At 50.2% G+C, this 26,972-nt stretch overlaps 1 protein-coding gene across 3 annotated transcripts; it reads left to right on the top strand.

Moving 5' to 3' along the window:
* Nucleotides 1-23: 23 nt before the first annotated feature.
* iqsec1b (IQ motif and Sec7 domain ArfGEF 1b) lies at nucleotides 24-26,134 on the top strand. 3 transcript variants are annotated; one of them, XM_079748045.1, is made up of 14 exons: nucleotides 24-248; nucleotides 5,370-5,685; nucleotides 6,076-7,490; nucleotides 8,465-8,626; nucleotides 11,379-11,501; nucleotides 13,559-13,725; nucleotides 15,235-15,374; nucleotides 16,980-17,009; nucleotides 17,471-17,596; nucleotides 18,123-18,222; nucleotides 18,411-18,572; nucleotides 19,158-19,337; nucleotides 20,912-20,961; nucleotides 22,431-26,134. In XM_079748045.1, exons 1-14 carry the CDS (start codon nucleotides 181-183, stop codon nucleotides 23,100-23,102), a joined length of 3,711 nt encoding a protein of 1,236 aa, XP_079604171.1. In that variant the 5' UTR covers nucleotides 24-180; the 3' UTR covers nucleotides 23,103-26,134. The 3 variants fall into 3 exon arrangements, with proteins under 3 accessions (XP_079604171.1, XP_079604172.1, XP_079604173.1); XM_079748046.1 differs by lacking the exon at nucleotides 16,980-17,009; XM_079748047.1 differs by lacking the exon at nucleotides 20,912-20,961 and having other exon boundaries at nucleotides 22,431-22,572.
* The last annotated feature ends 838 nt before the right edge of the window (nucleotides 26,135-26,972 follow it).

Here is a 26,972-nt window from a genome sequence, read left to right as displayed (position 1 = left end):
GGCGAAGAGAAACAGGGGGGAGACGGACAGGGAGAGAGGGAGAGAGAGAACGACGGGGGAGGGAAAGTATTTGCTCAACACGGTGGGACCAGGGGGTCCGGGGAGAGCCCTCCCCCCCCTCCTCCCTGACGGGGCTCGGTGCAAGCGGTGTTGGGATGGAGCTCCTCTGGAGGCTATGACATGTGGTGCTTACAGTGTACCTCGGACCGGAGCCGGTCTCTGCTCGACCTGAGCTCTGACAGCTATGGGTAAGAAGAGCCATGGGACACACACACACTGTGGACGTCTGTGAGGCACACGCCAGAGTGTGTGTTTGCGTATGCGTCGCGTGTGTGTTTTAAAATCACTCGTCTTTTGCGTTAAGGGGTGAGGGGGGTTTGTTGCTGCTTCTCGATTGGCTTGTTGATTTCCTGGTTGATTGTCACTGATTACTGCCAGACAATACAACGATGAGTTGAGCTGTGTAAATATCTCGGATAACACAGAGACACACCCGTTAAGGATAAGTGATCTCAGAACATTGTGTGCGTGTGTTTATTTTGTTATGCCGCCAAGCACTCAGCCCATTTGCCGGTTCAGGTCACATGACTGACAAGGTTTCTACTTCAGAACAGAACCAAAAATAACACAAATTTGTGTTGGCCATTCTAGGCTTCCGTAGGGACGGCCTCCCCTCGTCGCTAAGGCTTAGAAAGTACTGCTTTGTTGAGTTCAGTTAAACAGTTTCAGCGTCACTGTGTCATGTCTTAACAGGGGAAAGTAACCCAGTAACCGCTAATAAACACGAGCGTACCTTTGATTTTGCGTGTGTACCAGCGCGTGTTTCACGCACCGTCAGCGAGGTCTGTAATCCACCAGTAATCTCACTTAGTGACAGACGCAAGGTGGGATGAGTTCATTATCGTCGAATGACAAAGTGATTAGTTGCCACGCTTGCCACACTCCAATCTGTGTCCACCCCGACTCCCAAACCCCCCACACACACACACACACACACACACACTTCTTCGCTCTCAGGCCTGCCCACACATCTGTTGTCTCACCTTCGTCAGCGAGCAGCTTATTAGAAAGTGTTGTCAGTGTTGTTGTCTGCCGCGGGTGCGATGTGATGGCAGGGCTTTCATTCACCGCACATCCCCGGCGGAGCTCCGTCTCATAATAACTCCAGCGGTGGAGAGGTTGATGCTCAGTGTTTATGAGTTCCTGAGTGGTGGCGGCTGGCTAACAGGTGGTGAGAGATTAAACACCGGCCGGTTTTGTTTCACACGTTTTCGGTTCCCTTCCTCTTTGCTGGGTTTGAAATATTTGGGGGATTTAAGATGTACTTTATATAGCACTTTTCCATCAAGTCTATCATGCAAGGCGACAGCCAGTTAGTCAGGAGCAGTGAGGGTGAGCTGCCTTGCTCAGGGACACCTCGATACTCCAGCTAGGAGGAGCCGGGGATTGAACTAGCAACCTTCCGGTTACCAGCCAACCCGCTCTATCTCCTGAGCCAAATGCATGACTTCAACGTCCACTAGCACGCTCTTGTTTTGGTGGAGAAATCAATAGAAAGGTGTGTATAATGGACAGGGTTGTTGTTTTTTGTGATTTGGTCTTGCTGCACTCAGAACTTGAACTGCTCAACTATTGATTGTATAGCTTTGATAGTTCTCGAGCCCACCTGGAAGTCTCTTCAGATGAGACCGTCTAAACGTAATGGCAGATATAGTAGCGCCACCGTGGAGCTGCCCTATCACCCACCAACCAGATCCACTGAGCTCGGAGCAGCTGCAGGATAAATAGGGCCCAGCCGTTCCTTTCATACGATGATGAAACTCAAGTCGACGCGACAGGAAACAAGCCAGCCGCGTACGCACTTAGATCCGTTGCTAAACGGTTTGCGACCGGCCTGGCCCGGTTCATCCTGCCTTCCTTCTCCTCTTCTATGCATTCCTGATTAAAACCAGCGTTGTTAGGAGAATGTGTTTAATTTTCCGAGAGGTTAGAGACAATCTTCACTGAGGCTAGAACTGGCATGCTGTGACTGTCACTGTGAATCCAGCTGATGGGCGAACGGGTTCAGGACACAACAGAGCAGATCTCGGCTCCTCTCTCGTTCCTCTGTGACTCATATTTGTCCCGGCTTCTCCTCTGCTCTCAACTTATTTCTAGAAGGTCATCCACAGCCTGACGACCGTATTTCAGTGAAACCTTCAGTGTCATTCCCTGTCTCCTTTTGTTCTTCTGGGGAGTAGCGGAGGTGGAAAGGGGGCGCTTTGTCATTATTGGAATGCGTCCTAATCTTCCCAGAGAGCATTTGGAAAGGAAGTGCCGTTTCATACACACCCATATATGGGCCCGTGCCAGCGGGCTCACATCTGGTGTAGGGGAGCCTGGCAAAACAGGCAGGTGCACCGTGGGGTTGATTACTGTGTGTGTGTGTGTGTGTGTGTGTGTGTGTGTGTGTGTGTGTGTGTGTGTGTGTGTGTGTGTGTGTGAGTGTTTGGTGGGGGTTGTCTGTGTGTGTGTGTGTGTTGTGGGGGAGGGGGTGGGGAGGGTACAATGGTGGTTCAATGTGACTTTGCAGCTATCGCAAACTAAGTTCTGTTGTCAAGGTCCTCTTCTCGATGTATTAATACACACCCGGCTACTCACTGGAAAGCACACGTGTGTGGTTGTGTGTCTCTATGTGCCTGTGTGTGTGTGTGTATGCACATGTGTGCGTGTGTGTGTCACACATGATTGGGTCATGAGTCATGGGGTGTAAACGTTTGTAAAGTTTGTGGTTCGAAATGCAGATTCCCTAAATATGTTTGACCCGGTATTGACGGCGTTCCATCATCTAAAATAAACCATGACTGCGTCCGTCTGTCTGTCGGGCGTTTTTCATTTATTTGCGGTTCCGTGGCTGTGGACTGTTGTTATTTTATTGGGGTGTATCAAACCTGACACGCTTCAAAGTGACACGGCGGCTGTTTGACAGGCCGGCCATATTCTCTCTATTAGATTTATGTCCCCATTTCGGGGAGTCGTTCATCATTGTGGGCAGCAGATCGGAGATAGAGTCACTGCCAGCCGATGGAAAGGTAGTGGCTGATCCCCTGTGGAACATGACAAATGTGAGGAAAATTAAACAGCTCCGGACAATTATCTCCAACTCTCCGCCACAGATAGTCCTCAGCTCCTCAGGGAGATTAGAGGAAATGAACTGTGAGTAATACCATCTTTTAAAGAGCCAATGGCAGCCCCCCTTATCACAGAAACGCCGTCACAACCTTACAGACTTTTTCTTGTTCAAATTATACCAAAATAATTAATGTGTAATTGATGGACCTCGGAATGGAGCTGTGAAAGTAAGAGATCCCAGAAGGGCAGAGGCGGCTCTGTGTCGAATACTCCAGTCTAAACCGGAATAGATTTCTAAACTAGTGTTCACAGGAATTTACTTGACAGGAAGTAGGGATGTTGCTATTAAGACTATAACCCGTGTTTCACTTTGGTATGTGGAGCCCTCGCGGTTAGGAACAAATATTGAAACAACCTCTAAAAACACTTGGTTGTTTTGTGAACACACTGCCTTAATTGGAGTGCTGAGAAGCTCTGCACAGCTACATCATTCATTATGGATGCCATCCTCGCAACTACTTTTCTCATTTGTTTGGCTGCCTGCGATTCACCACAAGCGCTGTTATTGTGAAGTTCTAACCGAAACCGCCAGAAGAGAGCAATCACTGGGATGTGAAGTGGAAGACCACACAAGTAACCATCACCGCATTACCCTTAAACCCCGTCGTCAGCACAAAGAGCAGAAAACAACGTGTTTGTAGGCAGCGTCTGGGCATTCCGTGTGGGTTGGACGGGGCTGCTGTTGGCCTCACATCCTTGGTTAGAGATAAACAACTCCTTCTGCATGGGAACTATCGGTTTAAAGAAGGCCTTTTCGCTGTCTCAGCAGGAAGGCGGATGTGGAAACGTTTTGGAGAGATTGAAACTGGGACTGGTCTGGTTCTCAGAGCTAGGAGCGCTTGACCTCGAAGGCCAGTGAGCCTTGAGGCAAGGCGAGGCCTGCCATGAAGTGTGTGTGTGTCTGGCAACGTCTGGTGATGCCAGTGAGCGAGTGGGAAAGTCATTGAAAGATGTTCCTATTTACAATATACTTCATGAATCATTTAACCAGTTTACCATCCAAATGTACAACACAAGGTTGATACTACTTTAGTCCTGTTTTAAATCCATTTTGTGCAAGTGCTTGTGAAGCAACACTGTCTGGCAGGCCACAAAAGGGTAGAGATCGAATATGAAGGAATTAGCAAGAAACGAAAGTGAAAGAAACCCAATTACTGGGCATTCCCGCCCTGTTATTGTTGCCGTCTCGGAATCCCCTGCTATCAGAAGGAACAGGTTTCATCTTGACCCTACTCTCAGGAGTCACGGTCACAAGGAGCTTCTCTGAGACTCCCTGACACGACACACCTTGCAAACGGTTCTACTTCCATCTCTGTTGTTTTCCGAGTTGTCCGTTTGAATCTCCTTCACGGTTTCCAGGTTTGTTGTGAGCGTTTTAGCTCTGCTCCACGGACTCAATGCAGCACTTGTTACTTTCACTGAATTACACTTGAGCCTAATCCGGCGCTGGCTTTGTTTTACAATCAAGGAGCTTTTATTCTTCAAGGCTAGCTGGTTCTCAGCTGTCGACAGGCAACCGTGGCACGGTGCACTTTAACCCTCTTAGCCAATCACTGCAGTTTATGGGGCGGGGAGCTAGTGAGCAGATTATGACAATTAGTTCTGCATAGGGCCATGGAGAAGTGGCAGTGAGGCGCCACAATGCCGGGAGCTCAAACAGTGTGGTATTGATACTACAGTGTAGTATTTATGTGTTGCATAAGGGTCAGTTTAGTTTGCTGTGAGGTCCAGCAAAGCCAATTGAACCCGGAATATATAATATATTATGTCACTTCAATTTACTTGATCAATCAAGGGGTTACCTTGATTGTGGATCTGTGTGTTTGTGTGTGTGTGTGTGTGTGTGTGTGTGTGTGCGAGTGTGTCTGTGTGTGGAACGTATCCAAGTGTGCATCAAGCACTATTTACAGTTTTACATCATGCTTCTAAAGTGGACGCAGCTGTAAGACTGTCAGCCGCCCCTCTGAATGCTCCCATAAATACTCTCTCCGGTCTTTATACCCGGCGGATCAAAGTTCACAGTGCGGGTGTGTCGCGCCTCACATGACTCACACTCTAGCACAGGCGGAAGAAGACCTATAGAGCGAACCACGCCGACTCCTGTTCCTCTGCAGGCAGCACTGACCGTCCGGACCCCAGCCCGCTGTCGTTGCTGACGTCTCCTTGCGTTTGTGTTCCCCTCCCCTCTCTCCGCGCAGCGTGGAAGGTGATGCTGCAGGTGGCGAGGCCGGACCCTCGCTGGGCCCCGGAGGAAGCTACGCCTGCGTCCCCGTAAGCCACCACCACCGGGACGTGGGCCCCCGGTCCCTGGAGCATCTGGACGACGGCGGCGTTGGCGTCGGCGGGCAGCTGTACGGACACATCGTGGTGCTGCCGGGACACCAGCGGCCCCGCAGGCCCAAGCTCCAGCCCTCGCAGTCGGTGATCCGCAAGCAGGCGGAGGAGGAGGCCATCAAACGCTCCCGCTCGCTCTCCGAGAGCTACGAGCTCTCCGCCGACCTCCAGGACAAACAGGTGAGGAGCTGGTTGGGTTGAGTGGTTGGGGGTGAAGGTGGAGGAGGCGGAGGAGGTGGAGGAGGTGGTGGAGTTGGTGGAGGTGGCAGAGGGGAAGATGGTGGTTAAAGAGCCGAGTGGCCAAAGGGGAAGGTGGTGGTTTGAAAGTGGAGGTGGAGGTGGAGGTTGAATGAGCGGTGGAGGAGGTGGAGGTGGTGAAGGGGATGGAAGGCAGGGAGTTGGTTTCATTTGAACTTTACTCATTTCCTGGAGGTGAAGGGGGTGATTAGAGGATGAGGATGAGGAGATACTGAAGGGGAAGGAAGAGGACGAGGAGAGGATATGGAGGAGGCGGAGGGTGGTAGGCGGTGTCATTCCAACCTTCCTCATCTCTCTCTGTTCTATGCCCAGGTGGAGATGCTAGAGAGAAAATACGGCGGCCGGTTCATCACGCGCCATGCGGCCCGCACCATCCAGACGGCCTTCCGCCAGTACCAGATGAACAAGAACTTCGAGCGCCTCCGGAGTTCCATGTCCGAGAACCGCATGTCCCGCCGCATCGTCCTGTCCAACATGAGAATGCAGTTCTCCTTTGAAGGGCCCGAGAAAGTGCACAGCTCCTACTTCGAGGGCAAGCAGGTCTCCCTTACGGACGACGTCAGCGGCGCCGGCGCCAAGCTGGGCGCTCTGGTCGCGGCCGAGCACGGCGCCGGCGGCACGGGGGACCCCGGCGGCGGCGTGCTGCCCAAAGCCCCCACCGCCCAGACGGACTTCACCGACGCCATCACCGAGCTGGAGGACGCCTTCTCCCGGCAGGTCAAGTCCCTGGCCGAGTCCATCGACGACGCCCTGAACTGCCGCAGCCTGCACGGCGAGGACGGCCCGCCGGACGCCCTGCCGCCGCGGCCCCGCCCGGACCCCGAGCGGGACTTAAGCCACCTCCTGAGCTACCAGGCCAAGCCCTCCCCGCTGTCCTCGGAGCCCCGCAAGCTGGACGAGATGCGGGCGTCGTACAGCGACGTGACGCTCTACATCGACGAGGAGGAGCTGTCCCCGCCGCTGGCGTTGACCCAGTCGGGGGAGCGGCCCTCCAGCACGGAGTCGGACCTGCGGCTGCGCTCGCTGGGCTCCTCCCAGGACTACTGGTCCCTGGTGCACAGCAAGGACGACACCAAGGGCGACACGGACACCAGCTGCCGCAGCACGCCCTCCCTGGAGCAGCAGGAGCAGCGTGAGCAGCGGCTGCGCGTGGACCACCTGCCGCTGCTCACCATCGAGCCGCCCAGCGACAGCTCGGTGGAGCTGAGCGACCGCTCGGACCGCGGCTCGCTCAAACGGCAGAACGCCTACGAGCGGAGCCTGGGCAGCCAGCAGGGCAGCCCCAAGCACGGGGGCCTGCCGCCGCGGGGGCCGCCGCGGGGAGACGAGGACCCCGCCTCTGCCGCCGGCGCCGCCGCGGTGGCCGCCGTGGGCGGCGCCCCCCGACACCACCACCACCACCACCACCACCACCACCACGCAGCGCACCACCACCAGCGGGCGCGGCAGCTGGAGGGCCACCTGGCCATCAACGGCACGGCCAACCGGCAGAGCAAGTCGGAGTCGGACTTCTCGGACGGGGACAACGACAGCGTCAACAGCACGTCCAACTCCAACGACACCATCAACTGCAGCTCCGAGTCGTCGTCGCGCGACAGCCTGCGGGAGCACACGCTCAGCAAGCAGACGTACCACAAGGAGACGCGCAACAGCTGGGACTCGCCCGCCTTCAGCAACGACATCATCCGCAAGCGGCACTACCGCATCGGGCTCAACCTCTTCAACAAGTACGTAGCGCTCACCCTGCTGAGATCACATGACCGACAAGGTGCTGAGATCGGAGAGAAAGAGGTTGGGGCGACTTTGAGAGAACGAGAACCAGCCTGCGCGTTTTCGTTGCTGTTTACTGAGGCTCCAGAGCATCAGGGGCGTAATTGTTGTTTTAGTCGCAGTGAATGCACGGCCTCTCTCCATCGGTCGTCCCCTGCCGTGAAAACAGAGGGGTGAGGCAGTGTATACAGAGACAGGGTGGTTTAGAAGCAGGTGGAGGACACATATGATAGCCTGGCACGCCAGCCCACCCCACTAACCAGCCTGCTATCACATGGTTGGGTGTTTATGTGTGGTTCTTCGATGTGAACCGTCTCGCTTGGCTATTTTCTTATACAAGTGAGTGCTGCTCCGACCGCGTGTAGTGAGAGAATGTCGGTCTGCAACATGGAGTTTGTTTTGCTTTAATCAGAGGTGATTGAGCATTTGCTCTGCCTCCGAACCAGACATTATGTTCCTTTTAATCAACGTGTGTCATTAGGCAAGTGGAGAGAAAAACCTGCCTTCCCACCCACACACACACGCTCAAACTCAAACTCTCACACACACACACACACACACACACACACACACACACACACACACACACACACACACACACACACACACACACACATACACACACATAATATCACACTCTCAAACACACAAACACACAATCTCACACTCACACATGCACACACACACACATACACACAAACAGACAGACAGACAGACTAGGCCTATGCATAAACACAGTCACTCACTGCCCACATCCCATTCCCCGTTATTACCCTCCTCCCTCTCTGGATCACATTCATCCCGGGGTAACATTAATCCTGGGGTAACAAGAGCACAGACGTGATCACAGATGTGAGGAGCCTCCCCTCCTCCTGTCCTCTGACTGTCTCTCTTCTGATCCCTGCTGTCTCCCCCCCCGCTGTGTCTCCAGGAAGCCAGAGAAGGGGGTCCAGTATCTAATCGACAGGAACTTTGTCCCGGACACCCCTGTGGGCGTCGCCCACTTCCTGTTGCAGAGGAAGGGCCTGAGCAGGCAGATGATTGGGGAGTTCCTGGGCAACAGACAGAAGCAGTTCAACCGGGACGTTTTGGAGTAAGTGACCCTAAGCTAACCCTAACCTAAGCCTTACCCCCTTAACCGTATTCCACTTACCCTCGGTCCCTTAACCCTAACCCAGTAACCTTAACCCCTTAACTCCCCCTTGCAAATGTCATGACCTGTTGTCCTCATCACAGCTTTACTGATTCAAATTGTGTTATTTCACGTGGATCCTGTTTATTAACGTTTCCAAGTTTCCAGTCTTCAATCGTGTGTTGTGTTGGTTTATTTGAATGATTGTATGCTGCTTCTTGCCAGCTCTTTTGCAAAATACCTTTTATCCTTTCAATGAGACTAACAAATCCACACTAAAGAAAACAAACTCTAAACCCCCAAACTGGCCCTCACGTACCCCTAGACAGAACACTTTATTCATCTTGGAATGGGGACTCGGAACGTGTTAGAGCAGCAGAAGCAGAGTGCAAATCCAACAAGAGAATATCAAATCAGAATAAAAAGGCCTGTTAATTCCTGCTGCTCCATGCACGCCGGTGTGCATGAGGACACACAGGGGCGAGCATCACTTAAATGTGTGCTTCCCACTCCGGTATTCATTGTATTCTCTGATTATCCAACCCCAACTGTAACTTATTTTTGGGAAAAGCCATCTGCTGATATACATTCATATTTAAGTATTTGGTCCGGCTGTTTGGTTTGGGGTATCGATTCTCTTGAGGGCACTGCAGATAAAACGACAATCTTCAACCCATTTAGAGTCTGACTTATATCCATGCTCATTCCCAGTCTGTATAACATGGTGACTTCAATTCCAGCCCACTGATACTAAAGACTGAATGTGTGCATGTTGAGTGACTCTAGTAGTGATTGAGACTTCACTGATTATGCCGTTACGTACCAGACTACTTCCAGAGGGACTGCTGAGGAAGACATATGGGTCACATAAGTCCACCTAAGTGGCACTTGGAGCCTGCAATAGCTGCTTTGCTTTGCATCAGCTCAGCTGCTCAGACTTGACAAAATGATGACATGCCTCGTCACTGGCAGAACCAATGTTCTCCTAGGAGGTGGGGGGCACATCTCAACCACAACATGAACATCAACCCCTTTCCCACTGACCTTTCATTGACCCCCCAGACCCATACACGTGCAGTATGACATCATTGCCACACGTCTGTCCGAGCGATGACAGTTTGTCATTTAGCTCCGGAATCTCAACAGCCCTTTATATTCCGTATCGACAACTTTACAGGACATTTACATTTGCGTTTCGGGCATTTAGCAGACGCTTTAATCCAAACCGATTTACAATGAGTATATTTGTCAGAAGAAAGAGGGGGGGAAGGCTATGCAGTGTCTAGGGTGAACTCTGAACATGCGAGTCTTGAGTCTCTTTTTGGAAGCTGGTGAGCAACTCGCTCGGGCGGGGAGCTCGTATCACCACTGCGGTGCCGAAGCAGAGAAGAGTTGTGGCTTTGATGATCGACCTTTGCTTGCTCTTAGCGACGACGGGTGCCAGGAATCCAGCTGAGGTAGTTGAGCGCAGCGCTCGGGCTGGGGTGTGTGGTCTCAAGGCCTTGCCGTGCAGCCTCGCCCAGGCTTGTGATGCCGTCCGTGGTCCCCGCCCTTGAACTCCGGTGAAGTTCACTGAGATGCAAAGCAGAGCGTCCACCGCTGAACTGCATTGATGACATGACGCCCGATTACTAAAAGAGCTGCTTTGGCCCACGCCTCTGAATCCAAACGAGGGACATTTGACCTTTGTTACTCCAGCGTGACCCTCTCCAAATGAATGTCTGGTCCACTCCCGCTTCAAGGCCTCGTCCGTCACTATTGATTGCTCACGGGATATGCTACCCACTTAAAGAATGGCTCATTCACAGTCTGTGTGTGTTGTGTGTGATTGTGTCGGAGTGATTAAGTGTTTGATTGAAGATTCGCCCCAAAACACTGCATTAAAGCAATATTTCACCCTTTCTGCTCCCACAAGTCGCTTGGGCTGATTAACTGATTAGCTTATTAGCTTATCGTGCGGAGCATATCATACCCTTATGAGGTTGGCTTCTGCGGAGTAAAATGGTCTAAATGCTAATCGGCCCAAAGAAAGTGATTAGGGTCAGGACATTTTGGTAAATCAAAAAAAGTGATTACCATATGAGGCCAAATATGCATAATGGATGAAATATTGCTTTAAAGTCACAAAGTGTAACATTTCATCTAGTTTGTAGCTTGAAATTAGTCTTATCTGTAGTCAATGCTGCATGCATTCAATTATGTGATCAGTGAAGGCACATCCGATAACTGATATAATCTACAAATACAAAATGCTGGCCAGCCCTTACCACTCTCTTTGTCTTCAATAGTCTTAGAGATATGCTAGGTCGCGTCACGCAGTTGCAAAGCCAGTTAGCAGGTTGAGTTATTTCAGTTCTGAAGGTCCCCTGGCTACTTACTGGGAGGGGCTTAATCTTACACAACTCAACTTGAATGTGTAAGACCGAGTCTGTGAGCTGAATCGCCTTGTGTACTCTACACATATTGCTTTTCTTTAACAAATGTTTTTTGTTTGGTTTTGTCATTTTAATATTGCATTCTCACATCAGAAAATCTAAGAAATGTAAGACAACGTTATCATAATAGTAAACCGAAACCAACAAGAAAAAGTACTACACAATGCTTCTAAGGTGTAGGATGCCCGACTCTCTCGTCTTAGACACGTGAGCGGTTGCTCTGTGCTCAGTGTGTGCTGTCTGACCGGCCGCCTCTCTGCGTCTCTGTCTCCTCCCAGCTGTGTGGTGGACGAGATGGACTTCTCAGCCATGGAGCTGGACGAGGCCCTGAGGAAGTTCCAGGCCCACATCAGGGTGCAGGGAGAGGCCCAGAAGGTGGAGCGGCTCATTGAGGCGTACAGGTGGGTTGGTGCTCCATCGGACCGTTCTATATGGTCTGAAAGGCCTCCGCTAAGCCTGGGGCTAAATTTGCCCCAGGCGTTCACACTGCGCGTGATAGCGGTCTGAGTCCCACTGGTGCTACCCTGACCCCATAATATGTCGGTGTCGGTTGTTTAAGGTCCTTGGTTTGAGCACAGCATTCTAGATGTGTTCTGACTCGAGTCTATCCTCTTCGCTGCTCATGCCAATGCTTAGGCAATGCTACAAACATGGACATAAAACACTGATGACAGGAAACAAGTCGGTTAAAATGTGTATTTTGCGGTGAGAAGAAACGTATATTTTCGTAATCATGAAGGACATCTTTGAATATTTGATCCCTAATATTTGACCGCTCTTTTACCAGCGTCAGCGTGTCATTGGCCAGATCAGTAGCTGGCTTCTGCATGGATATAGCGTCCGCCGGGTTCTCAGTAGTCTTAGTTTTGGCCCTTCCCCTGCACCATAGTGTATGCCTTCAATCACCCAAGAAGGTCGCCCCTTTTCCTTCACTGCGCCTCCACGTCAAAATAATGCCCGAACACCAAGTGCGAGTAAAAAATGAAAATGTATTTCATAAAAGAAATCAACAATTTACATTTGTTAACATTACTGTTCATAACTGTTTATCGTTAGCAATTCAGGATAAATGTTTTATTATGTATAGTTTCTGATGACGAGAAACATGCCCACATCTTTGCTTGCGATTTTATTTCTGACCAGGTCAACACTTTTGCTAACAATTTGTCTCCATGCTATCATATTGTAAGACTCTTTGTCATGAGACGTGTAATCAAACTCCAAAATCAATGGACAGCAACAGCACCGATAGCCGTGCGACATTTATCCAATGTTAGAATTATCAGGCCCTAGAATTATCCGAGCGTGTTATCCGAGCACATCTGAGCGGATAACATTCCAAATTGTTTGAGCAAGTCACGTCGCTCAAGTCAAAGCATGAAAAGAAAATGACATCACCTGGCACAAGGTAATGGGGGGGGCGTGTAAGTATTCCAAGTGCCAGCTTCTTCTTCTTCATTCGTGAAATGGTTTTGAAAGGTGGAACGGACACCCATTGTGAGCCCTGGAGGGCTGTTTATTTCCCCCTCAGATCACGTCACAGTGGAACGCTGTTAGACGCAAGCGAGAGTACGTTTTGATCAGCCCAGCCAGGGCTGTCTCTGGCGGTGTTAAGACGGCGGTTATCTGCATCTGAAGGCTAGGGGTCCCCAGCTATAACTGATCATCTGACATTTAAATTTACATTTACATTTAGGGGATTTTGCTGACGCTTTCATCCAAAGCGACTTACAACCATTCATTCACACATTCACACACTGACGGCGGAGCCAACTACGCAGGTCGACAGCCAGCTTGTTGGGAGCAGTCAGGGTGAGGCGTCTTGCTCAGGGACACCTCGAAACTCATCTAAGGGGAGTCATGGATCGAACTCGCAATCTTCTGGTTACCAGCCAAACCCGCTTTACATCCTGAGCTCCTGCCGCCCCCCGTCACTGGCAAACAGACCCCACAGCCTCACCTCTGGGCTGTGGGGAAGATGCATCACTCTCATGGCTGGCCAGGAGATTGCATAGTTGCACGCCCATGTCAGTATTGATCCCCCTTGTGGAACGAGGAGGGAGTCATTGGAGAAATGATTACTTTCCAATAAAGATCTCCAGAGGTGGGGTTCAAACTTAGGTCATTCTTAAAGTCTTCACTCGTACTTCCTGTCATGCCTAGTTAAGAGGCGGTTGGGTGAAGGTGAGTGTGGGAGTGAATGTGTGTGTGTGTGTGTGTGTGTGTGTGTTTATGTGTGTATGTGTGTGTTTGTGTTTATATGTTTGTATGTGTGTGTGTGTGTTTGTATGTGTGTGTGTGTTGCTGTGTGTGTGTGTGTGTGTGTGTGTGTGAGGCTGTGGGTGTTGATATGCATGTGTGTGTGTGTGTGTTTATAAGTGTGTCTGACGTGTTGTGTGCAGGTATTTGTTGTATGCGTTGCTCCCGACCTGAGCGTGTTCTCGCGTGTGTTTTGCAGCCAGCGCTACTGCATCTGTAACCCGGGCGTGGTGCGACAGTTCCGGAACCCGGACACCATCTTCATCCTGGCCTTCGCCATCATCCTCCTCAACACGGACATGTACAGCCCCAACGTCAAGCCCGAGAGGAAGATGAAGCTCGAGGACTTTGTCAAGAACCTGAGAGGTACTTTTAACCCCTCAGATGATGATGAGCGCTTTTCTAACCAGTGGCCACTCTAAGCGCTTTACAATACTGCCTGACATTCACACATTCACGCACACATTCACACACCCAGTGACCACCCAATATTTATTATAATCTTGTACTTTATATAGTTAAATTACAGCCGGACTGGTACATAAGAATATCACTACGCATTGTCCTGTACAATTGTGTATGTGACAAACAAATAAAACTAACTAACTAAACTACCACCCACGGCAGTGTCAGCCACGCAAGGTGATAGTCAGCTCTTCAGGAGCAGTCAGGGGGAGGTGTCTTGCTCAGGGACACCTCGACACACAGCTAGGAGGAGCTGGGGATCGAACTAGCAACCTCCCGCTTACCAGCCAACCCACTGTACCTCCTGATACACGTGCTGCTCAACCCACACCTTAATGCACAACCACACCACTCATGAGTTGTTGGTACCATTCCCTCTGAGGTATCAATCTCCGGGTGAACATCGGCGGTTATTGAGTTTATCAAACGACGGCTGTTATCCAAGTGAATTGAGATACAACTTTCTCTAGGATGCACAGAGGCAGGACGTGGACATTGGGGATCGACCCCTGTGCCTCTGAGCAGGGAGTTGAACAGTGACACTCCCCTGCTCCACTTATGTGTATTGTTAAGATGTTGGTACAAAGCAAAGCTCCTTGCCGCCCATTGCATTCCACTTTTCATTAAAACACTGAGCTTAACTAGTGGGTGAATTAGAGTTTTGTTTGTGGGTGAATTATTTGTTTTGTGAGAGGCGTGTTGGATCTGAGCCAGTGTCTGGTTGGGTTTCTCTCCAAAGGGGAATTAGCTCTGGGTGGACAGGAGGGCTAACTCATTTCACTGTCCGGTGGAGGCGTGGTAATTAAAATGTAGCATGAGGAGGAGGAAGAGGAGGAGGAGGAGGAGGAGGAGGAGGATGCGAGGTGTTTCTCTGAAGGCAGGAATTCAGACACAACCAGGGGAAAATTTCAGTCTGGGTTCATAACTTGTGATCATTAATCACAATCTCTCCCTCTCCCCCTCTCTCTCTCCCCCCCCCCCCCCCCCTCTCTCTCTCTCTCTCTCTTTCCCCCTCTCTCTCCCCTCCCTCCCCCCTCTCTCTCTCTCTCTCTCTCTCTCTCTCTCCCCCTCTCTCTCCCCTCCCTCCCCCCTCTCTCTCTCTCTCTCTCTCCCCCTCCCTCCCCCTCTCTCTCTCTCTCTCTCTCTCTCTCTCTCTCTCTCTCTCCCCCTCCCTCCCCCTCTCTCTCTCCCCCTCCCTCCCCCCTCTCTCTCCCCCTCCCTCCCCCCTCTCTCTCTCCCCTCTCTCTCTCCCCCTCCCTCCCCCCTCTCTCTCCCCCTCCCTCCCCCCTCTCTCTCTCTCTCCCTCCCCCCTCTCTCTCTCCCCTCTCTCTCCCCCTCCCTCCCCCTCTCTCTCTCCCCCTCCCTCCCCTCCCTCCCCCCTCCCTCCCCCCTCTCTCTCCCCCTCCCCAGGGGTGGACGATGGGGAGGACATCCCCAGGGAGATGCTGGTGGGGATCTACGAGCGGATCCGGAAGCGGGAGCTGAAGACCAACGAGGACCACGTGTCCCAGGTCCAGAAGGTGGAGAAGCTCATCGTGGGGAAGAAGCCTGTGAGTTCCTCCACCTTCTCCTCCCTCTCTCCACCCCTCCCACCCTCTCCACCCCTCCCACCCTCTCCACCTTCTCCTCCCTCTCCACCCCTCCCACCCTCTCCACCTCCTCCTCCATCTCCTCCTCCACCTCCTCCTCCACCCTATCCAACCTCTCGACCTTGTCCTTAACCTCCATCCTCTCTATCCCCTCCACCTTCCCCATCTCCCTCCATCTCCCTCCACCCCCCTCCTTTGCACCCTCCATCCCGTCCCCCCCTCCACCCCCTACCCCCACCACCCTCTCCACCCTCGTCGCACCTCCCCACCCCCCCTCCAGGGTCTAATGGGCCGAGACTATTTCCCCCTTTCTTTTTCCACTCTGTCTAAGTCTTTCCAGAAGTGCGCAGACATTCACACACAAACACACACCCACGTGACACACACACACACACACACACACACACACACACACACACACACACACACACACACACACACAGACACACACACACCGAGGAAAGCTATTCCCGTTCCCCATGTACTATTCAACGGTCCGACACGAGCAGTGGTGCATCAATGGACCACACTGTCAAAACAAGCTGGAGAAAGTTAAACAAACACACACACACACACGGCCACATAAAGACACACAAAGACACACACACACACACACACACATGGCCACACAAACACACACACACACACACACACACACACACAAAGACACACAGACAAGCACACACATACACACAAACATACATACAGACACACAAACACACGCACACTTACTCACTCAGTCACACACACACAAAGACACACACACACACACACACACACACACACACACACACAAACACAGAGGATCCTTAACAAGAGCAGATGCCTCTTGCATTTCGTCACATTTAACATCTCACACCAGCCGGAGACCCTCAAGCTGTGTGACTCGTCTGGGGCCCCTGAGAACCAGAGGGGCCCGAGACGAGGGACACGGGAAGAGCCAACCGTCCAATCGAATCAACCGTATCACTGTGGTCTCCCGCCCCCTGTCTGCCGCGCCCCCCCCCTCACTGATCTGTCAGGTGACCTGCGGCTCATTACTTATTCATCACACAACCCCCCCCCAAAGGGCAGACTGTTTGACTGTCTGGCTTCCTGCAGCACGGGGAAGTCACTTTTAATAAACCCTGTGCTCTGGTGACGGTCTAGTAATATGTTCCTCTCTCTGTCTCTGTCTCTCTCTCCCTCCCCCTCCCTCTCTCTCTCTCTCTCTCCATTTATCGCTCTCACTATTCTATTCTATTCTATTCTAACTGCATCTCTCTCGCACAATCTCTCGCCCTCTATTCGTCTCATTTTCTCTGTGTTACTATCTCTCTCTCTCTCCCTGTCTCTGTCCCTCTCCCTTTCTCGTCCCACTTCTCTCTCTCTATTGCTCTCTCTCTCTCTCTCTCTCTCTCTCTCTCTCTCTCTATATATATATATATATATATATATATCTTTCTATTTATTTATCTCTCTGTCTCTCTCCCCCCTCTCTCTCTCCCCCCCCCCCCCCTCTCTCTCTCTCTCTCTCTCTCCCCCCCCCTCTCCTATCTCTCTCTCTATCCATGCTTGACTCCTCAGATTGGCTCTTTGCACCACGGTCTCGGCTGTGTAAGTATCCCTTCCTCTTATCTCTTTGAGTCCTGTTCAAACCCAATGTGTTGAGCCCTGGACCAATAGCACTCCCATTAAATATGACTGAGGGGAGGCTGCCTTACCTGTGTGCCTCCTCCACCTCCTCTCCTTCCCTCCAGTGTCATTCCCAGGGAGCTCTCTGGGCCAGAGTCAGCCCTAGGAGAAGCCAGGGCACTTTAAATGGACATAAAGTGATAAACACAGCCCTCCCATTGAATATTTAGCAGGAGCTTTTATCCCAAAATGTGTGATTTATTGTAGATCTAGGTCAGTGCGTAGCAAGTAGGGGTGAGGGTGTCTTCCTCAAGCGTCTAGGGTAGACTATCCTGACCTTATTGAGAGTGATTGTGTGTGTGCTTGTGTGTGTGTGTGTGTGTGTGTGTGTGTGTTTGCTCGTGTGTGTGTGTGCGTGTGTGTGTGTGCGTGTGTGTGTGCAGGTCCTCTCCTTGCCCCACCGGAGGTTGGTGTGTTATTGCCGTCTCTTCGAGGTTCCCGACCCCACCAAACCCCAGAAGCTGGGCGTGCACCAGAGAGAGATCTTCCTCTTCAACGACCTGCTGGTGGTGAGCCTCCCTTCCCCCACCGCACCAGTAGAAACTAATCAATAATGCATCTCACTTCTATCAAACCTTTCCAAAAGAATAAAAGACAAAAAATAGATCAGATAGATGAAAGTCAAAATAGGATCATGAAAGTCCCCATGAATGATTTAATGCTTTTATGAGTGACATAAAAAACATGAATAAACCATAAACACAAGTCGATAAGAGAGGTTAAACATTAAAAGCCGTGAGTTGGCCGTAGTATAGTTATGGTCTTTATCGCTAAAGGCCATAACCATACTTGAGCCAACTCACGGCCCAGCCGGGGTTACCCAGAATCCCCAGAGGCAGCCCAGGGCATGTGGGTGTGGTGAGCTGTGGTCCTTATCTGATGAAGAACTGATGACATGTACAGTGATAACATCTCTTTGATGCTGGATGGGGAAACCCAGACCAGAAGCCCAGTGTAACTCAGGTTAGAGTGTGGGCCTGAGAGGGGCCATGTCTCGGTGCAACACTGACGATGATCTCTTTGTTTCCTCCACAGGTCACAAAGATCTTCCAGAAGAAGAGGACCTCGGTCACGTACAGCTTCAGGCAGTCTTTCTCCCTGTACGGCATGCAAGTGATCATCTTCGAGAACCAGTGTAAGCAACTTGGGACAAGAGTTTTTACTTAGTTAAAAAAAACACTTAAAATAAGTGATTTCTATTTTTTATAATTTTAACTTTGTATTTACTTAGTTCAAATTATATTATAATTTATTAATTTCATTGTTATACATTTTAAGAATAAATCAATTAACGACACGTCTCTGTTGCCATGGTTCCCCCAGATTATCCGAACGGGGTGCGGCTGACGTCGGCGGTCCCGGGCGCCGACATCAAGGTCCTGATCAACTTCAACGCCCCCAACCCCCAGGACCGCAAGAAGTTCACCGACGACCTGAGGGAGTCTGTGGCCGAGGTCCAGGAGATGGAGAAGTACCGCATTGAGTGTAAGCGGCCCTCTGGGGCCCCCTTGGTTCACTTCTAAGGGCCCCTGGGTCTGGGGGCGGCCATGAGCCATCACACGCCATTTAAAGTCCTCCATAACGGCTGTGTCTAGTGGCTTTGTCCAGACATTGTTCATTAGAAACTTGAGCGTGTATATGTATTTTCCAATTTGGAATTTTTTGTTGTAGGTTTCGATTGTTCAAAGCCTTCCTTTTAAGTCATAAACAAATCCGCTTCATGACTAAATGTTAATTATATCGTCAATTTTAATTTAGCAGGCCCTTTGTGTGCCGAGCGATTTACAGCCATTTATGCACACGTTCACGGCAGAGTCAACCATGCAAAGCGACAGTAATTAGGGAAAGGCGTCTTGCTCAGGGACAACTCAAAAACTCAGGCGATCGAAATAGCAACCTTCTGGTTACCATCGCCCGGCTGTACCGACCCCCCCATATCTTCATGGGGTTCCATGTGTTAGTGGTTCCATCTATTATCCCCTTGAACCCCCACCCCCTAGTAGCATCAGATCCTGTTTCATTCTTCTCCTTCCTCTACCCTTCCCTCTAACGCTGTCTTCTCCTCTGCAGCCGAGCTGGAGAAGCAGAAGGGTGTAGTCCGGCCCAGCATGGGGTCGCAGGGGTCAGGGGTCAAGAAGGACACCGGGAACGGCCATCTGAGCCGCACCAGCCTGGACGACAGCTACGCCATGGGGGAGGGGCTTAAGCGGAGCGCGCTCAGTAGCTCCCTGCGAGACCTGTCGGACGCAGGTGAGACGGCGTTGCCCACCGGCCCTGGCAGTGACAGTGACGCGGTGTAGAGGGTGTTGGGCTCCCGGCCGAGAGGTCCTGGGTTCGATTCCACCCGACATCCACACTGCCATATTAACTATTATAAACTGAGTAGTAGTGACTATATAGCAGAAGCTGTCCAAAAACGGCTTACAGTGAATTGATTTACTGTAGTTTAAAGGGGCTATATCATGCCACCAGCCGTTTGGAAAATCGGCCTTTCCCTGTGCCCTAGTGACATCACTAGTGGGCGTGTCCACTAGTGATGTTGTTTGCCACAGTGCACTTGGTAGGCTGGTGGACTGATCTATCCAGCATACTTCTAGGTGGACACGCCCACTATTGATGTCACTAGGGCACAGGAAAAGGCAGACTTTTAAACGGCTGGTAGCGTGATATCGCCCCTTTAAGTGAACAGTTTAATGTAGGAGCCTTCTAGCCTTAATAGTAGTAGAACGTGTCAAACAAAGAATAGGTGCATGCAGGCTGCATAGGTGTAACTGTTGTTGCCTCTGTCCCACTCAGTCGGACGATGTCATCACCCTGCTTGTGTGTCCGTCTGGACAGGCAAGTGATTTGCCTTGAGGCTGAAGTTAGCTCCTTGCGGCGTTAGCTCCTTGTAGCGCCTGCTCCTTGTAGCGTTAGCCCCTTGCAGGCCACCATACCATGGGAATGTTGGATGGGGGGATTGAGAGGCTCTTGACACAGAGACAATGAGAGAGGTGGATGGAGGTGTGTTCTAATGGCGATTAGCGTCAGTGGGAGGGTCTTAACGTGGTCACTGAGTGACACACGATTCGGGAGTCTGGGTTTATAAGGAAGTCCTGTTGGCATGTTTGTTATTCAGACATTCTTGAGGGGATCTCGCATGTGGGCTCACATTTAATCACACACACACACACACTCACACACATACACACACACACACACACACACACACACACGGACATGAACGGACATTTGGCTGCGACATGGGCTGAACATATCTCTCTATTGGTCTAATTGTCTCGTTAAGCGTGATTGGAATTGGAGGACTTTTCTTTCAAGATGGCAATTTGTGTGTGCCTCTATCAAGATCGAAGAGTTCACCTGAATTACTCAAATGTGAACGTTAAAAGTCAACATTTAGCTGTCTTAGCAGTGTCTATGGAGTTCTCATTAAAAAGTGAAACCGCAGTGCAGTACCGCAACATTGATCAGGGGCTTACGGAAAGTTACAGCTTGGGAGACGAACTTCCTGCAAATGATCAAACAAACCATTTATGTCAAACTGAGGTTTCCTCCAGGCTTTTTTCATTGTTGGTGTATAAGCACACACTGCTGCCTTCTCCTTCCCTTTTACAGCGCTCAGTAGTGATTAGCTTTTGCTGTGCGTCCGTTGCTTCTGGTCCTCTCTCCTCTCACCGCTCTCCGATAGGCTTCCGTTAGCCATAGCTAGTTAGCGGCTAGTGCTGGCCATCCTCTAGCCATCCGTGGCGCTAGTTAGCCTAGTCGCTAGTCCTGGATGCTATGTGGTTTCTCTAATAACCTGTGCTGTCACGTGTTCTGGGCAGGCAAGCGTGGGCGACGCAGCAGTGCAGGATCACTAGACAGCAATATGGAAGTAAGTAGGAAGCCATTGCATGTCGGGCTGTCCACGCCGTGGTGCTGGAGCGCTGTGCTAGCCTAGCTCTCTGTTTGTTTTAGTTTCTGTCGCTGTGTATTTTGTCTTGGTGTTGGACTGTTGCCTTGCCTGTCTTTGGTCACCATGCATGCCTTGGGCTGACTGCCACAGAACTGTCCCGTCTGTCGAGAATGGGCCCCCCTCTCACTCCCTGACACTCTCTCTCTCTCTCTCTGTCTCTCTCCCTCTCTCCCTCTCTCTCTCTCTCCCTTTCACTGTTTCATACACTCGTGTAACCAGCATGACATGACTGCAGACGCCTAACTTGCTGTGGTGTACTTGACCTAAGCCTTCCTCCCAAACCTAGTTTATTTTGGAAGTTACACAGTATTAAGGATTGCAATGGCCTTCGTTTCCATCCCGCCTTTATGATACATTTAGTTTTATTGCCACTGTTACGTAGCTACTCCGCTAATTATACATCAAAACAAAGGCTGTTTTCCACCCAGACATACAGCTATTTGCACACTGTTAAGCCACAAAGACTATTTATCTCTTAGAAGAGAATTTTTTTTTTCCCAGTTGCCAACCTTTAAGTCGGTAATTACAGACATCTGAGAGCAAGAGAAGAACAAGGTTCTATCTAACAAGCACCACACTCACACACTGAGGATAATCTGTTTTGCATGGCTTTTAAGATATGTTTTGGCTGTTTTGGTCTAAAGCTGATGTTTTGCGTGCTTGTGTCGTTTGAGTTAAACCGATCCTGATAATAACCGTCTTACAATGTTGTGGCAACGCGTTCACTGCAGCGTGTTAGGAAACAGTGCATGTTAACCCAACCGTGTGTGCCACACTACTGAGCCACTGAGTCGGTACGTTTACATGCACGCTAATGGGCTTCATCGTTCTGAGTCAGTCAATCATTAGAATTGCTAACTGTCATGTGAACACCTAAGTTCGGTTCAGCAAACCGATTTATCGCCTTGATAAAGTCAATCACAATTCGCTTACCATCCGCGTAATTTAAGACCGCCCAAAACGCCGTCCAATATTTCAGATGAAATGACAGATCAAAACATATTTAAATCCTTCGATGGGCAAAGTATTTGAAAATGTTTCGATGGCTCATCGAATTTTTAAATGCATTGAAATATTCGATGAGTTATCGAAACATCTTTAAATACTTTGAGGGGGGAAAGTCTCATATATAATCATGGTTCCGGCGGTCAATAGTAAAACGACTCGTCGACTAAAAAAATTGCCGTCGACAAATTTCCACGGCCGATGACGTAGACCAATCGCGGCAGCACTAGTTCCCTGTGTGATGCTAGCTCCGTGCGTTCCTGTGTGATGCTAGCTCCGTGCGTTCCTGTGTGACGCTAGCTCCGTGTGTCCCTGTGTGACGCCAGCTCCGTGTGTTCCCTGTGTGACGCCAGCTCCGTGCCCTGACTCTCCTCTCCCCCCAGGGCTCCATCATTAACAGCCCCCACGTGCGGCGGCGTGCGGCCACGCCCGGCCGCGACTGCCCGTCGCGCCACAGCGGCCAGTCGCTGCCCAACTCCTCCTCGCTGCTGGGCACCCTGTTCGGCCCCCGGAGGGCGAAGTCGCCCAGCCCCACCCAGTCCCAGGCCCAGGCGCACCCCACCCTCATCTCCCACACGCTGCACCCCACCAACCTCCACCACACGGCCCGCTCCGAGGCGGACGGCCCGGCGCCGCCGCCCGGCCCGCAGACGCACCCCCACCACGCCCAGTTCTGCCACGTGGGCCAGAACCCCCCGCCCTACCACCACCACCACCACTACCACCCCCCCGCCCTGGTCAAGCATCCGCCGCCCCACCCCCCCTTCCACGCCCCTCCCCCCCAGCTGCAGCAGCTGCAGCAGCCGTCGACCTCCGCCTACCCGCCTCACACCTACGAGAGGCAAGGGCACGGCAGCCATGGGAGTCACCCCCCCCACGGAGCCCCCCACGGAGCCCATCACGGAGCCCCTCACGGAGCCCCTCACGGAGCCCCTCACGGAGCCCCTCACGGAGCCCCTCACGGCCCCCACCATCACGGGCCCCCGACGGCGACCCCGGCTCCGGCGGCCAGCAGCACCAAACCCAAACACAGCGGCATCAGCACAGTGGTGTGAGGGCCGGAGGACCTCAGGGAGGACCCCAGGAAGTGAACCCGCCCCCGGTCACGCTGGTCCCGACACAGAACACTCCCTGTGTCTGATTCTTCTCCTTCTACTTCCTCCTCCTGTGCCGCCGCCGCTGCCGCCGCCGCCGCCGCCACAGTCGTCGGCGTTGGCGGTTTGTTTAACGGGGACGGCGGACTATGAAAAAAGCACTCCCTGTGCGCCGCTCCTGTGGTTGCCACGGCGACGACGAACTCCCCGGACTCCCCGCCGGAGACAAAGCGGCTGAGCATGCACAAAAGTAAAAAAAGACCACCGCTACTGTTTCCCCTGACGACGGAACCCGAAGCAGCGGCCGAAGAGGGACTCGATCGGACGTCTTGGGTGACGAGTGACAGTGTGCTTGTTCCCAGCCGACCACGTTTGTCTCGCGCGGCCGCGTTCTGGCTAGGTGAGGTGGCGAGCCCGCCGAAAGCTAACTATTTCATCCTAGCCGTAGCTCAAAGTACACACTGTGATATCTCTGTAAACAGTCCTAAATGTGCCAATAATGGAAGCATTTACAAAAAGTTAGTCACAAGATATTTTCTCTCTCTGTGTATATCGTTGCATATAGTATTTTGTAAAAATAATGATAATATTATCAATAGTTATTATTATTACTACAGAACAAATGGCAGTCTATATGGCATCAATTCAAACTCAGTATTATACTCTCTCTAGTGTAGTTGACCTCGTTTCACTATTAAGAAACCGGTAAAGCTTTGTAGGAAGTTTAGTGGATCCAAATGGTCTACGGTTGCCTTCGACATTAGGACGCCGTGGTAGAGTGGATTCGGTCACACCTTCCTCTACAGCACTCCGGCAGAGAATGTTCCGCGCTCTTCCGCTGGTTGAATGTCTGTTAGCCTCTAGCCCCCCCAGCTGTTTTTTCCATCATCGTTTGATTTGTTTGCAATTATTTTATTTTCCTTCGTCCAATAAAGAAATGCTCTGTAAATCATCCTCCTAACTGACTGAAGCGTGGCTCTCCAACTGTTATCACATTATTTTGTTTTTTTTTATAAACATGCGTTGTGTTTATGTCTTTTTTTTGGGTGCTGGAATTGAGGTAGTGGCTGAGGAAGGAGTCCGATCATGTGTCGTGCGATAGGGAATCTCAGCAGGCTGACGATTCTCCCGCCCCTTCTCACCCACAGAATGTCTCTTCACCGACGATTGGCTGCCGCAGGAGCAGTACTAGTGTCTGAACTCTGCCCACTCCCCATCTATCGCACTGGACCACAGCTGTAGTAGTATTTACTGAAGCCTCAGCCCACTATAGCACACTCCACCATACAGCTGTAGTAAGTGTTTACTGAGGCTAAGCCAACTCTATCACAGGCCACCAAACAGCTGTAGTAGTAGTATTTACTGAAGCCTCAGCCCACTATAGCACACTCCACCATACAGCTGTAGTAAAAGTGTTTACTGAAGCTAAGCCAACTCTATCACAGGCCACCAAACAGCTGTAGTAGTAGTGTTTACTGAAGCTTAGCCTACTTTCTCTTCCCTCCACTATAGATCTGTAGTAGTAACGTGAAGCTATCCTACTCCCTCTACACGCCATAGTAGTAGTGTTTAAGCCTACATCCTTCATCTATCACCTTTAACTATTACTGTTGACATCGATCGACATGAATGGTATCCTAGCCTATAGTCTTCATCAAGTAGATATAACTGGGTTTGAGTCACATATGTAAGTCACTGATATGTTTTATTTACACATACTGTATGTAGTTCCAATAATCAGTAGCTTAAGGCAGATATTCAGATAGGATATTAAGCTGATATAGGAAGGCACTCTGCCAAGACCAGTCGTCCATCTTAGTTGTCCGGCAAAAGAAAACATTGATGAGGACCTCCACATGACCGGATCTCAGGACTGCTGCGTTTGCACACCGCAATGACTATTAGAATGAAACTGTTATAATCTTCATATTGAAAACGTAAAGGACCCGGTGAATTACTTTTTTACTGAGTGTTTTCCAATTCTATTTTTAGTTAAAGTATGTGTCTTTTATGAAAGGCACCATCACTTCCAGAACATGAATGTTAATTTAGTTTTCTCGTCTCAAAGTATATATTTATATAAGACCTGGCCCTTAATTAGCGATGGAGTTACCTAAATCATTTAATTCAGCCCAATTAGCGTTGCAGAGACTGGAATAATTACAGAGTGTTCACAGAACTTCAGAGTAATTAGGATGGAAAAACAAATCCATCCTACAACTGACCGACCGACCACACACACACACACACACACACACACACACACACACACACACACACACACACACACACACACACACACACACACACACACACACACCACTAATTGGCTTGTTCCATTTTGGTTCCAGATGTATCCCTCAATGGCCGTAAGTAAAATATAAACGGATAAAGAACTCGATGAAAACCAAATGTAGGTTTAAATCGCTGGTATTTAAAAAAGAGAAAACGTGTTCCAATGAGCGTGATTGTTTTACATTCTCTTACTTACTATATTTTTTTAAATGTTTGTGTGAGGTTCTTTGTGACATGCCGTGGATGCCTAACGTTTCTGTTCCTCTCGATGTTTGATTTCCTAAACTGTTACTTCTATCAAACACAGGGCTCCCATGTCCCCTGGGTCGGCCATGTAGCATTGGGGTTCTCTCTTCTGGTCTTCTTTATCCCTTTTTCATTTCACATTTCACCTCAGAAGATGTGTGTCTGTAAAAAGATATGGCGATCTCCCCAGGAGTGTAAATAGAGCAGACAGCTGAGCCACCTTCGTGTTACTTTTGGTAAAATAAAGACAGTGAAAAGGTCCTCCTTTCATGTAAGACTTGGGACTGCTGAGCAATGATTACATGTAAATAGTCTGTAAATGATTATTATTATTATTATTATTATTATTATTATTATTATTACTACTATTCCTCAATGTGTACAGTAACGTTGAACAAGGCGTGTTCCTGCACTGCTAATCACTGCTTCTCTCGGCCTCCACCAATGCGGACGTCTCTTCGGACCTAGCGACCAACAGCCCAACTGTTAGCGTCAGTTATCTGCTGTGTCCCCCCCCCCCCCCCCCCCCCCCCCGAACCCTCAGTCCACTGTATAACTCCAAGGGAAAGGTGTTTGCTCTTATTTTATTATTCACTGAGTTTCTATTGTAGATCAAAGACTTATTATTATCATTATTATTATTATTATTATTATTATTATTATTATTATTATTATTGTAGATCAATTATTATTGATGTAAAACTAGTACTGTGACACTGTTGACAACGCTGAATAAAATTATATACCGTAATAGCTATGCTGCTTCATCACCGTCCCTCTGCAATGCTGTGTGTGTGTATGTGTGTGTGTGTGTGAGTGTGTGTGTGTGTGTGTGTGTGTGTGGGTGAGTGTTTATATGAGTGTGTGTGTGTGTGTGTGTGTGTGTGTGTGTGTGCGTGTGTGTGTGTGTGTGTGTGTGCTCGTGTGTGTCTGTGTGTGTTAGTGTGCGCGTGCGTGTTTATAGTTGTGTTTATAGTTGTGTGTGGGTATGTGTGTGTGTGTGTGTGTTTGTATTTGCTTGCGCGCGTCTTTGTGTATGTGGGAGTGTGTATGGGGGATTGTGTTAAATATATATTATTTTGCAAAATGGTTTACACAGACAGTTGTATCCGAAATTCTCTCAATAAGAACATTACCTCAATACCACTGGATTCAATGAAAGCGATCCGAAAGTTTTACATTTCATTCATTGATGTGAGTACGCCACCGTGTGGAGAGAATCGGTATTAAACAAATAAAAAAACAATACATGGATTACGTGAACCCTACGTCATCACCGGGCGACAGAAG

This window comes from Pollachius pollachius, assembly GCF_949987615.1.
Source record: "Pollachius pollachius genome assembly, chromosome: 12".
Classification (NCBI taxonomy): domain Eukaryota; kingdom Metazoa; phylum Chordata; class Actinopteri; order Gadiformes; family Gadidae; genus Pollachius; species Pollachius pollachius.
Note: the sequence above shows the minus strand (reverse complement) of the source record. Positions and strands in the feature narration are given on the sequence as shown.

Excerpts from the sequence above, each read along its gene's own strand:
- iqsec1b (XM_079748045.1), top strand. The coding sequence starts at position 181 with ATGTGGTGCTTACAGTGTACCTCGGACCGGAGCCGGTCTCTGCTCGAC. Across the intron at positions 5,686-6,075 it reads CCGACCTCCAGGACAAACAG|GTGGAGATGCTAGAGAGAAA; the intron begins GTGAGGAGCTGG and ends TTCTATGCCCAG. Across the intron at positions 7,491-8,464 it reads GGGCTCAACCTCTTCAACAA|GAAGCCAGAGAAGGGGGTCC; the intron begins GTACGTAGCGCT and ends CTGTGTCTCCAG.